At 39.2% G+C, this 13520-nt stretch overlaps 1 protein-coding gene across 1 annotated transcript; it reads left to right on the top strand.

The window, feature by feature from the left end:
• The first annotated feature begins 212 nt into the window (after positions 1 to 212).
• Positions 213 to 1148, top strand: LOC115272378 (olfactory receptor 4D9-like). The gene has a single exon (XM_029915461.1). The coding sequence runs from the start codon at positions 213 to 215 to the stop codon at positions 1146 to 1148; it is 936 nt and encodes a 311-aa protein (XP_029771321.1).
• The last annotated feature ends 12372 nt before the right edge of the window (positions 1149 to 13520 follow it).

The raw sequence follows: 13520 nt of genomic DNA, 5'->3' as shown, positions 1-13520 counted from the left end.
CCAGGTGACCCTCTTTTCTTTTTTTTTTATGTTTATGTATTTATTTTTGAGGGAGGGGGCACAAGAGGCGGAGGGGTAGAGAGAGAGGGAGACACAGAATCCTATGCCTAACCAACTAAGCCACCAAGCGCTCCAAACTTTGCTTGATTTCAACGCCTCAGTAATATTACTTTTTCTTTCAAAACTATACAGGGAGGAAGAAATACCATCCAATGGCCCTGAGTAATCACACCAAAGTGTCTGAATTTATTTTTTGTGGACTTACCCAGTCTCAAGAGCTGAGCTTGCTCTTATTTTTCTTTTTATCTGTAGTTTATGTAACAACTGTGTTAGCAAATGTGGCCATCATGGTCACTGTGACCTGTGAGTCCCGCCTTCACACCCCCATGTACTTCCTGCTCTGCAACCTCTCCGTCTTGGACATCTGCTTCTCCTCCATCACTGCTCCCAAGGTCCTCGGAGACCTCCTGTCAAGGACGAAGACCATCTCCTTCAATGGCTGCATCACTCAGATGTTCTTCTTCCACCTACTCGGGGGGGCAGACATCTTTTCTCTCTCTGTGATGGCCTTCGATCGCTACATGGCCATCTCCAAGCCCCTGCACTACGTGACCATCATGAGCAGGAGGCGATGCACTGCCCTCATCGTGGCCTCCTGGGTCGGGGGCTTTGTCCACTCCATCGTGCAGATTTCCCTCTTGTTGCCTCTGCCCTTCTGTGGACCCAATGTCATTGATGGCTTCTACTGTGACGTCCCCCAGGTCCTCAAACTCGCCTGTACAGACACTTTTGTACTTGAGCTCCTGATGATTTCCAACAATGGTCTAGTCACTACTTTGTGGTTTGTCCTTCTCCTTGTGTCCTACGCAGTCATCCTGACGATGCTGAGGTCTCATGCCGGGGAGGGCAGGAGGAAAGCCATCTCCACCTGCACCGCCCACATCACTGTGGTGACCCTGCATTTTGTACCCTGCATCTACGTCTACGCCCGGCCCTTCACCGCCCTCCGCATGGACAGAGCTGTCTCCATCACCTTCACAGTCATCATCCCGGTCTTGAACCCCATGATCTACACCCTCAGGAACCAGGAGATGAAGTCATCCATGAAGAAAATGAAGGGAAGACTTACGTTTTCTGAAAGGGGATAACCTCATTGCATATTGTCGATCAAAACACAAGCATATAATAGATATACATTCTTAAAATATCAGCTGTCACACACTGGGGCTCAGCCATGCATAGACAATTCACGGTAGCAGAACGGCAGAGGCACAGAGGATCAGCGACCTGAAACACTGGTGTTGAGAAGGAACCAAGTTACCCAGGAAGAATGTAGTCCTTGAAGAGAAACTGACAGCAAGCAGGGTACAAATGTGAAATATAACAGAAGGTCCTGGGTGTCCAGGCACCAGGGTGAAGGACAGCATGTGATGTCCTTCAGCAAGAGACACTGTCTCAACATAGCCGAGCTCCAGCAGCTACGTCCCAGTGTGGCCATGGTGACTCTGCAACTCTTTCTTAAGCATATACTGTGTACCAAGTGCTGCTTGAAACATTCTTCTCTATCTCTGCTTAGTCAGCAACTTTGAACCTTTTTTTTTTAATCAATTCATCTCTAAATTACACTGGCACAAAGGGCCGCCTATGTGGCTCAGTCAGGTAAGCATCGGACTTCAGCTCAGGTCATGATCCCCCTGGTTTGTGGGTTTGAGCCCTGCGTGGAACTCTGTGCTGACAGCTCAGAGCCTGGAGCCTGCCTTCTGTCTCATTCTATGTCTCATTCTCTCTGTGCCCCTCCCCAACTTGTGCTCTATCTTTCTCTGTCTCTCAAAAATAAATTTAAAAACTATAAAAAAAAAAACTAATGTACACTGGCACAACCCCCACAAATACTCAGCATACATAAAGACATAGCTTTTAAGGATTTCCATTGCCTTTTATTCCCTGTGACCCTGTCAGAATTGGACGTGACCTGGGACTTAGATATTGGGGCCTTATCAAATCCGACTGCATAAACACAAGGACAAGAATCTGGCTGGAACTGCCTGTCCTAACACTCAAACCACTGCCTCGGGCATAAGTTAGTTTGATGGTTAAAGAAAGAAAAAGCTGTATCCAACCCAATAAATACTTTTATTTTTCCTACGTGCCTTCCTTTATCATTTCCCTTACCACAGCGTGTTAAAATACCCCACCAAACTTCACATTAGTAGATCTGGTTCTCGTTTATATTCCCAGTGTCAGGAATAGTGCCTGACCTGTAAACAGCTGTAAGTGTTGGTTGACTCTGTGGAATGGAATGGAATGAATGTAAGATGCCAATTTCTACTTAATCTTGGTTTTTAATATTTAAAACCGACTTTACTTTCTGAACAGATACTTCCTTGTGGAAGCCAAAGGAAATTGAAATGGCTAAGTCAGAGTGCACGGTGATCTTATACTCAAGGTCTTAATATCTACATATGTCTTTATAAAATCATCAAATCAAGTGTTAGATCCAAAACATTTATTAAAAACCAATAGAAACATCTCAGGGCAGGGGCATCTGGGTGGCTCAGTCAGTTAAGTGACTGACTTAGCCTCAGGTCATGATGTCAAAGTTTGAGTTCGAGCCCAGCATCAAGCTCTGTGCTGATGCTGCAGAGTTTGCTTGGGATTCTCTCTTTCTTTCTCTCTCTCTCTCTCTCTCTCTTTCTCCCCCTGCCTCTTTCTCTCTCTCAAAATAAACAAATAAAATTAAAAGAAACAAAAAAGAAACATCTCAAGGAAAATGAATGTTTTGCAACACTCAAGGCAAATGAAAGTACAAATTCATTCATTTAGAGTGCTCATAAGCCTGTGCTCTGAGTATGTCCAGACAGCGCCCCCAGACGCCTGGTAATTGTATACAGAAGGATGAGATGTATTTCGTCTTCTCTCCTCGCTCCTCCTCTGCAGCATGGGACCTAGTAAAACTAAGTAAGAAGGCTCATTGAAATGTTACTATGGGTTAATGATAATAATAATAATAATAATAATAATAAATAATATAGGACCACATTCCCTTAGTGTAATTTATTAGGATAAAATAGGTTTGGGAATTTAGCATTTCTTAGATTTTAGGAAGATAATATAGTGCATGTATTGTATGTTACATCATTTCCCCCTTGGGGAGCACTTAATACCCAAAACTTTAATATTTCTGTAATAAATAGTCCCACTGAGTGTAATCGATACAAACTATGCATAGCCTCACACTAATTCACATCAAATTTTGCCACAAAATTTGTGGCAAATTTCATAGTTCAGGTCTGATGAGATTTTCCTACCAAATGATTTTCTAAAAACCTTCCAACATTGAGAGTTTGGAGATTTCAGCATGGAATACAGAAACTGAACAAGAGGGGATTGGAATAGGCAGAATAATCCCCCCACTCAAGGTGTGCAAATTCCAAACCCCAGGATCTGTGAGTGTGCTACTTTCTATGACAAAGGAAACTAAGGGTCCAGATGGCATTAAGGTTGCTAATGAGCTGATCTTTAAATAGAGAGATTGTCCTGATTATCTGGAAGGGCCCAAGAAATCACAAGGGTCCTTAACAGCAGACAAGGTAGACAGAAGAGAAGGTCACAGTAATGTAACGTGAGGAGTCTTTGATCTAACATAGCTAGCTTTAACAGTAGAAGGATCCACAAGCTGAGGAATGTAGCCAGGCTCTACTGGAAAAAGCAAGAGAACGGATTCTGACTTAGAACCTCCAGAAAGGAATGCAGTCTGCCAACACCCTGATTTTAGGCCAGTCGATACTCATGTCAGATTTCTAACCTACAGAATTGTAAAACAATAGATGCGTGTTGTTTTAAGCCACAAAATATGTGGTGATTTTATTGTAGCAGCAAAAGGAAACCAATACAAGGATCATACTTCAGTTGGAGATAAAGAGGCTGTAGGAGCTAAAAAGGGAAAGGAAAGAAAGATGAATGCAAGGAAAAGGGGTAAATGGTGGGGTATTTATTTTGAGGGAGAGGGAGAAAAAGGGAGGGAGAGAGCTAGCAGGACAGGAGTAGAGAGAACAAGTACTCATACATGAATGGCCATTGTAGCCCTATTCACTATAGTGAAAGGTGGGAACAACCCATCAACAAATGAATGGATAAACCAATGAGCCATAAAAAGGAATACATGCTAAATGTGGATGAACCCAGAAGACATTATGCTAAGTGAAACAAGACAGACACAAAAGGTCACATATTGTAAGATTCCATTTATATGAAATACACAGAATAAATCTAGAGACAGAAAACAGAATAGCGGTTACCAAAGGCTGGAGGGAAGGGGCATTGGAGAAATTCTTCTCTCTCCCCACTGTGAGGACACAGTGAGAAGATGGGCTTTCTGTAAGCCGGAGAGAGAGTCCTCACCAGAAACTGTCTCTGCTGGGCTGGATCTGGGGCTTAGAGCCTCCAGAACCATGAAGAAATAAACTTCTGTTATTTAAGCCACTCAGTCTGGTCTTTTGTTAAGGCACTCCGAGATGACTAAGACAGGACGCTGTGCCAGAACTGGGGACTGCTGCAGAGCTCTTTCCTGCTCTGGGCCTCCCTCAAAGAAGTTCCCTTTTTGTGTCAACCAGAATATGGACCAGAATGATATTCTTACACATGGAATGTACTGACTTCAGAAAACTGAGAAAAACTATGGAACTTTCCTCTTTGTGGTTAAGAAAGCAAGACGCGGGGCACCTGAGTAGCTCAGTCCGTTGGGCGTCAGGCTTTGGCTCAGGTCATGATCTCACGGCTGGTGGGTTCGAGCCCCGCATCGGGCTCTGTGCTGACAGCTCAGAGCCTGGAGCCTGCTTCGGATTCTGTGTCTCCCTCTCTCTCTGACCCTCCCCTGCTCGCGCTGTCTGTCTCTGTCTCTCAAAAATAAATAAATGTTTAAAAAAAAAAAAAAAGAAAGCAAGACGCAGCAATTTTACTTCTTTAGAGGGGGTGCCCCAACATGCCGCTGACAATACAAGTTTTGTAAGAAAAGGCAGCTCCCTGAATCTTTGCAGGGTTTCTGTCAGGCCCTCTGGGGTGCACATTCATATCAAGGTCTTAAACTGGATCTTGTGCTCATCCTGATGGCATTAACGTCATGTTCAGGAAAATGTGCTGTGGTTATGTCTGGATCATCTGGATCTCTGCAGACTAAATCATGGCACATAACAGAAAAGTTATGCTAGTTTGGGACCAATCTGTGATGCATATTATTATCTGATCCAAGTGAAAGCCAACTGTTTCTGATCCCCTTTTGTGATCAGTTGAAACAAACCTCTTCACCATACCAAGTGCCTGACACCTTGTCTGGCATGCCAGCCACAATCTGGACCATTCTATGGTCATTCACAAAGATGCTTCTGATTCCTGCAGAGGCCAGACAGCTGAATTAAATAGAGATATGTTAGGAAGTCTCTCCCCTGCATCCTTAAAATCCTAATGATGGCACTCATCACTCATCTCCATCATCGCCTTCTCCCTAGAATGCAACACACACACACACACACACACACACACACACACGTTTAGTATATTGGCTGAGGGCTGTGCAGTTTCAGAAGCTTCCACTTGGCCTCCCTTTCTATGATAGCTCTTAATATAGACCGAGGATCCAATATGAAGTTTGCTCTAATTGCCAAGGATGGTAAATCCAGTTATACAGTTTAGGAACCAGGAAGATGATGACCAGGTTGGTTCACACACATAGTAGGTTCTTTGTAAGCTGGATTTTGGCCAGAAACCTATTGTTCCCATATGTCCCTACTCAAACAGGGATAATAATCATGCTTGAAACTCCAAACATCCATGTCAACTCAGTCCTTCTGTCCAAAGGCCCTCAAAATATTTTCTCATTTTCCTTTAATCAATATTAATCACTTGGAGAAGGATCAAGGGTTTTATTATAGTATACATCTGCCCTGGTGTTGTGAGGTCCTTCCTCATGGAGAATTAGCCACTTCTTCAGTTAATACATTTCCAGGTATGAAAAATGGGTTCAGGTTGTGAGCTGAGCAGAAAAAAAGTGAACAATTACCAACAGTTTCATGCTCATCCATTTTCTCCTTTTATTTGACTGGATGTAATCAGCAGTACTCGCATTGGTTGCTCATCTGTTTCGGCCCCTACAGAAGCCATGTTCTAGTAACCACCTGTGTAAACTCCTGTGGGTCAAGGCTCTGTGGAGACCTCTCCCAAAATTTACAGCCCCCTGGATTTGGGTGGGTAAGTATCACCTGGATTCTATTGCCTCATGGCCCCATCATCCTTATTTTTGATGAACCAAGCTCTGTAAATGTCTTGCCTACCCACAGTTCTACCCCCAGCACAACCCTATCTATAAACTAGATAATAGCACCTGATATGTCTAATATTATCATGCATCTAAGATATGTGTACACAGCAATCACATCTTTGAACAAAAATGTTAAGTTCTTACAACACATTAGCAAATTGCATACAGATTAATTAAAACAATGACAGATTATTATCAAGTGGGTTCTTTTCCAAACATTCAAAAAGAGAACTATTAATGAAATTCACAGTAATAACAGATAAAAAAAGATATAATATGATTATCTGAGTGATGCTGAAAATATTCCATACAATTCAACCCACATCCTTGGAAAACAAAACATCTATGAAGTCAGAACTGAACCAAAAATGTATGATCTTGGGGTGTCTGCATGTCTCAGTCAGTTGAGCGTCTGACTCTTGATTTTGGCTCAGGTCATGATCCCAGGATCGTGGGATGATGCCCCATGAGGCTCTGCCCTGAGCACTGAGCCTGCTTTAAATTCTCTCTGTCTCTCTGTCTCTCTCTCTGTCTCTCTCTCTCTCTCTCTCTCTCTCTGCCCCTCTCCCCTCACTCACACATTCTCTCTCTTTTTCTCTAAAAAATGAAAAAAAAGTGAATTATCTTGATAAAAAAATATCTATTAGAACTATAGAGCAAACATTATACTTATGATTAAACATTAAAATAACTTCTATTATCATATGTCGCTAGACAATGATACCCACTCTCACTACAAATATCGGATATTAAACTTTAATTCACTTACTATTTAAAAATAAGAAAAGTGAGAAAGTATATAAACTTTGGAAAGCAGAGGGGAAAAGTCATTATTCTCAGATATTGAGAGGCTATTCACAAAATAATATATACAAATTTAGTGAAAAAGCATTGAAAATAACAAAAGAACTAAACTAGGTTGTTACATACAAGATCAAATTGCACACATCGTTGGTTTCCTGTATACACTATATCCATAGAGAAAATGTAATAGAGCTATTTTGTGCAACAAGAAAGACCATATATCATGAAATAAAGTCCTGATCTAAACGTGCATACACACATTAGAAATGCTTCTTGCAAGTGTTTACTTAAATGCAAACAGAAATCACAGAAAAGGAAGGGAAAGGCTCAGGACCAAAAGTAGATATAAAGCAGGAAACCAGAGAATGGACCATTCCTCCATCAGTGGAAGGGTAAACTGGTGAGGGGGAAATCCATCTACCAGCAAAGAAGATAATTATCAGAAAGAGAAATTAAGAAAACAATTCCCTTTACAACTGCATCAAAAGAATAAAAGACCTATGTATAAATTTAACCAGGGAAGGAAAGATCTATTCACTAAAAATCATGAGACATTATTGAAAGAAATTAAAGGTACAAATAAATGGAAAGATATTCCATGCTCATAGATTAGAATAATATTGTAAAATACCCACACTGCCTAAAGAGACCTACAGATTCAGTGTAATCCTTACCAAAATTCCAATGACATTTTTTAACTGAAATAGGAAAAACAATTCTAAGATTTATGCGGTACCACAAAAGACCTCTAATAGCCAAAGCAATCATGAGAAAGTAGATCAAAGCTGGAGGCATCACACTTACGATTTCGAACTATACTATAAAACTACAGTAATCAAAACGGTACAGTACTGGCATAAAAACAAACATGTAGACCAGAACAGAATAGAGAGTTCAGAAATAAACCCATAGATACATAATCAATTAATTTACAACAAAAAAAGTCAAGAATGTACAATAAGGAAAAGATAGTCTCTTTAATACATGATGTTAGAGAAACTGGATAACCCCATGCATAATAATGAAATTAGATCCCTATCTTATATCATTCACAAAAATTAACTTTAAGTGGATGAAAGATCTAAGGTTTTAAAACTGAAAACATAAAACTCTAAAAAAATACAAGAGAAAAATTCCTTGACATGGGGCTTAGCAGTGGTCTTTTGGATAGGACATCAAAAGCACAAGCAACAAAAGCAAAAATTAATAAATGGAACTACATCAAACTAAAACACTTCTGCACAGCAAAAGAAACAACAAATTAAAAAATACATATAGAATGGGGGAAGAAGTATTTGCAAATCATCTAGGGTTAATATTTGAAATATATAAATAATTCATACAACTCAAAGCAAAACCAAAACAAACAAACAAAACAAAACCACGATCTTATTTAAAACTGGCAGAGGAGGGGCACCTGAGTGGTTCAGTCAGTTAAGTGCCCAGCTCTTGGTTTCCTCTCAGGTCATGATATCATGGTCTGTGAATTTGAGCCCCACATCTGCTCTGTGCTGACAGCATGGAGTCTGCTTGGGATTCTCTCTCTCTCTCTCTCTCTCTCTCTCTCTCTCTCTCTCTCTCTCTCACTCACACACATGCACACACACACACACTAAATAAACTTAAAAAAAATGGCAGGGCACTGGAATGGCTCAGTTAGTTAAGCATCTGACTTCAGCTCAGGTGGTGATCTCATGGTGTATGAGTTTGAATCCCACATTGTGTGAGCCCTGCTTTCTCTCTCTCTTTCTCATTCTCTCTCTCTCTCCTTTCTCTCTATCTGTGCCCCTCATGGATTCTCTCTCTCTCTCCCTCTATCTCTCTCTGCCCCTTGTTCACTCGAGCCTTCTCTCTATCACAAAAAAAAAAATGGCAGAGGAATGGAAGATATTTCTTCAAACAAGGGACTCAGATGGCCAACAGGTCCATGAAAACTGTTCAACATCACTAAGCATCAGAGAAGTGCAACTCAAAACCACAATAAGATATCAGTTAACACCTGTTAGGATGGCTATCATTAAAAAGACAAGAGGCAAGTGTTGGCAAGGGTGTGGAGAAAAGGAAACCCTTGTTTTCACTGTTAGAGGAAATATAAATTGGATCAGCCACTGTGGAAAACAATATAGAGGTTTCTCAAAAAAATAAAAATAGCACTACCATATGATCCAGTAATCACATCTCTGGGCACATAGCCAAAGGAAATAAAATTAAGATCTCAAGTAAGTGCCAGGACACCCATGTTTATTGCAGCATTATTTACAATATCCAACACAGGAAAATATGCTAAGCATCCATCAATGGATGAATGGGTAAATATACATATAAATGGACAAACACACACACATACACACACAGTGGAATATTTTCAGCCATAGAAAAGAAGGAAATCTTGCTATTTGTAACAATATGGATGGATCTTGAGGTCATTATGCTAAGTGAAGTAAGTCAGAGAAAGAAATACTGTATGATCTCATTTATATGTGGAATCTAAACTCATAGAAACAGAACATAAAATGGTTGTTTCTAGGTACTGAGGGGTGGGAGAACTGGGGGGATGTTAGTTAAAGGGTACAAAATTCCATTTATAAGGTGAAAATTGGGGGGGGGAACCTAATGGACAGTATGGTGATTATGGTTAACAATACTGTATCATGTACTTGAAAGTTGCTCAAGAGAGTAGGTTTTAAGTGATCTCACCACTAAAAAAAATTAGTAATTATGTATGGTGATGGAGGTGTTAGCTAACCCCACAGTAATAATCATTCTGCAATATGTAAACGTATCAAGTCAACACATCATATACGTTAAACATACACTGATATATGTCATTATATCTCATTAAGCCAGTGGGGGGATTACTTATCTCAAATATACAACCTGTCTCGTGCAGTTTTTATCTTTGTAGATTAGTTTAATATATGAGAAGAAAAACAAAATGGAAAAGCAGGTAAATCTAAACCCATCATCATTCTAGAACCAGTGGAAGTGCATTCTATATAAAGTCAAACCATTCAATACATTGAGTTAATCTTAAATAATTACTGCAATTGTGTAGAGAGCTTTACTAACATACTTATCTAGCTATATCCAAATTGGGAGATGTGCAGAATATAGGAAAACAGAATATAGGAAATGTGCATTCCCCAAACACCATCTAAGACATGTTTCTCTGCATGTGGAGACTTACAACAACATCATGAGACGATAATCATCCTGGTATAATTAGAAATTGAACAGGAGCAAAAGAGTTTAGGTCCAGTTCTCGTGTCTTTTACTGCAATCTAATTGAAACTCAGTTGTATATAGTGTCCTCTGAGTCTTGCAAGCCATGAAAATTGGACCCTTGTAGTCTCTTGGGCACCACATTTGGCGTGTTTTAACAATGTTCTCATTGAGCTGTGGATAAGGGGATAGATTCCCACTCCTGCTTCTAAATAATTTGGACACTAATCAAAATGTGTCCGTCTGCGTGTATCTATGCAAGTGCATACCATGGTAACTTTTTAATAAATCCCACTGAAACTTCATCACCACCAACACAATCAGGCACTTGACTTCTACTTCCCTACCCAATAATATTCCTTTTGTAACTCTTATATTAGGTCTGGGGCTGAGGGATTTGTACATAAGATAGAGATACAGTAGAAGTTCCTGAATGTGTGATGCTTTGAATCTGCCCATTTTCTCTTGAAGGAAAGCAAAGATACAATTTAGTCTTCCAAAAGGCTTTACCTTCAGAAACAAAATTTTTAAGAATTAATGTCTCCAATTGTACTATTCTGCACTGTTCCCCAAAGCATACAATTTTTAATTAGAATTTCAGGATCAATGGAATCCAGCAAAAGATGTTAAACTTTCAGCTAAGGTTAGGATTATGCATAGTGAAATTGAAATTGAATGTTGTTATTTCCATTATGTATAAATAGTCTGACTTTGATATTTTTCCAGGTATATTAAACACTTCAGAGCCAAGATATTCTTCCAAGAGATAGAAACAACAAAGGTAGGTGTTCACTGTGGGGAAGAGGGATGCTGTGTTAAAAGGGATTCCAGAAATGTGACCTATTGCGTGTAAGGGAAGACATGATGCATTTGTTGCCGCCCTTGGAGTTGCTTATCAGTGAAGCCATCTCAGACTAACATTGATTTAAATAGGGTTTCCAGAGCCCCATTTTGCCATATTCCTATCTTTGGACAGACTTTATCAAACACTCTTATTATCTAAAATTAGACCCTCTCAATAAGATTGAAGGGGGTAGGGGCACCTGGGTGGCTCAGTCAGTTAAACGTTATTGATTTCAGCTCAGGTCATGATCTCACAGTTCATGAGTTCAAGCCGCTAGCTGACCTCCACACTGACATTGTGGAGCCTGCTTGGGATTCTCTTTCCTTCTCTCTCTGCCTCTACCCTGCTCATTTCTCCCTCTCTCTCTCTCTCTCTCTCTCTCTCTCTCTCTCTCTCTCTCCCAAAACAAATAAACTTTAAAAAATAAAACGACTGAAGGGAAAAAATACTATTTCTTCCATCCTATTTCCATCTCTTCCTTCCCTTCAGCCAAATGTAGATTCATAATATATTCCATATGAAAAACAAGAATAGCATTACTACTTACTAAAGGATGGTGGGAAACATTGAATTGATCAGCCTTTTATAACTCTTCACACTTAGTAAACATTCACTAGGTAAGAGCTGCTGATGCTCCCGGAAATCAGGATATCTCTACCATACCTCCTCTCCCACCACATCTACCTTCACTTTTCTCATGATCCATTTCACATTTTATCATGCATCATGTTCATCAAAGTATTGCCAATCACCCACTTTTGCTAGGCTGTCAAAACTTGGACAATGTGGTCCAACTTAATCTTACACCTATGAAGACTGCAATAAATATTCACTTACCAAGTATAAAGTAGAACAAATAATAACAAAAACTCCTAAGAATTATCGATAACAGTGTATTTAAAAAGCAGGCATAATTCTAATTACACTAATGCCTCTTCTTGCTGTGTGACCGCTCCCTCTCTTAACTTTGATTCAAAAAAAGAGGCAGAAAAAGGTGTGATGGATACAGAATAGAGCACTTCTCAAAATCAGGTCGGTATCCTTATTCTCTCCCCCACACTCTGGCAAGGACCAATTCAGTTATAGAAGATGAAGAAGTTCTAGAAAACTGCTATATAAAACTGTGCACCTTAAGAGAGTAGCTTTATATCCAAGTGCTTTTATCACAATTTTTTAAAATGTTATTCTTTAAGAATTATATTTATACCTTGTCTCAATCTGTTTTCCAATAAAAATTTTTAAATATTTTAAAGTAATTATTAAGCAAATAGTCTAATTAGTATTAAGTAATAATCACAATAGCAAGTTATCTACAAGGAATAATAGACAATAATAAAGGAGTCAAGAGCAAGGTAAGTGACTCGGCAACATTGAAATAAGGAAGAGAAAGATATTCCTTTCTAGCAAGATAAGACCCTTTTGAAGTCAGTAGAATATTTGCCAGTAGGAACATTAAACTTATAAACTGTACAGAGAAAGACAAACACCATATGACTTCACACATATGAGGACTTTAAAACACAAAACAGATGAACACAAAGGAAGGGAAGCAAAAATAATATAAAAACAGGGAGGGGGACAAAACATAAAAGACTCTTAAATATGGAGAACAAACAGAGGGTTACCGGAGGGGTTGTGGGAGCAGGGCATGGGCTAAAGGGGTAACAGGCATTAAGGAATCTGCTCCTGAAATCATTGTTGCATTATATGCTAGCTAACTTGGATGCAAATTAAAAAATAAATAAATTGTTTTAAGAAAATACTTGCTTTGTGAAAGACCTCACAAGGAGTGAAAAGACAAGCTATAGAATGAGAGAAAATATTTACAATCCACATATCCACCAGATAATATATAATGTCTATATATGAACTAGATATATAAAGAACTCTCAAGCTTAATAGTAAAAAAAATAAGAAATAATAAAATAAAAATTAATGGCAAAAGTCAAGGGGGAAAAAAAATACCTTATAGACTGTAAGCTTGCAATAGCTGGAAACATGTCTTACTTCATATGCTTCAGACAGGTCCTGACATTCAATCAATTTGTGTTGAATAAAAAAATAAAATTTAAAAAACAAAATAAATAAAATATGCTATGTAAATGTCCCTAAGTAACATAAATGCTTATTCTTTCCAAAATTAGTTTTATAGGGAAAGAATTATTGAATGACTTGGCATGTGATCATTTGATTTGATCACCAAAGTGACTGCAGTCTTAACAACTTGGATGGCTCAACACATCACAAGCACTAGAGCCACGTGGGCAAGATTCTGAATTGCAGTCTTAGTGCTTAGGAAGAAAATAAAATAAACAGCCAAGTACATTCATACGGAGT

Source organism: Suricata suricatta, chromosome 11 (genome assembly GCF_006229205.1).
Source record: "Suricata suricatta isolate VVHF042 chromosome 11, meerkat_22Aug2017_6uvM2_HiC, whole genome shotgun sequence".
Classification (NCBI taxonomy): domain Eukaryota; kingdom Metazoa; phylum Chordata; class Mammalia; order Carnivora; family Herpestidae; genus Suricata; species Suricata suricatta.
This window is presented reverse-complemented; position numbering and strand designations above follow the sequence as displayed.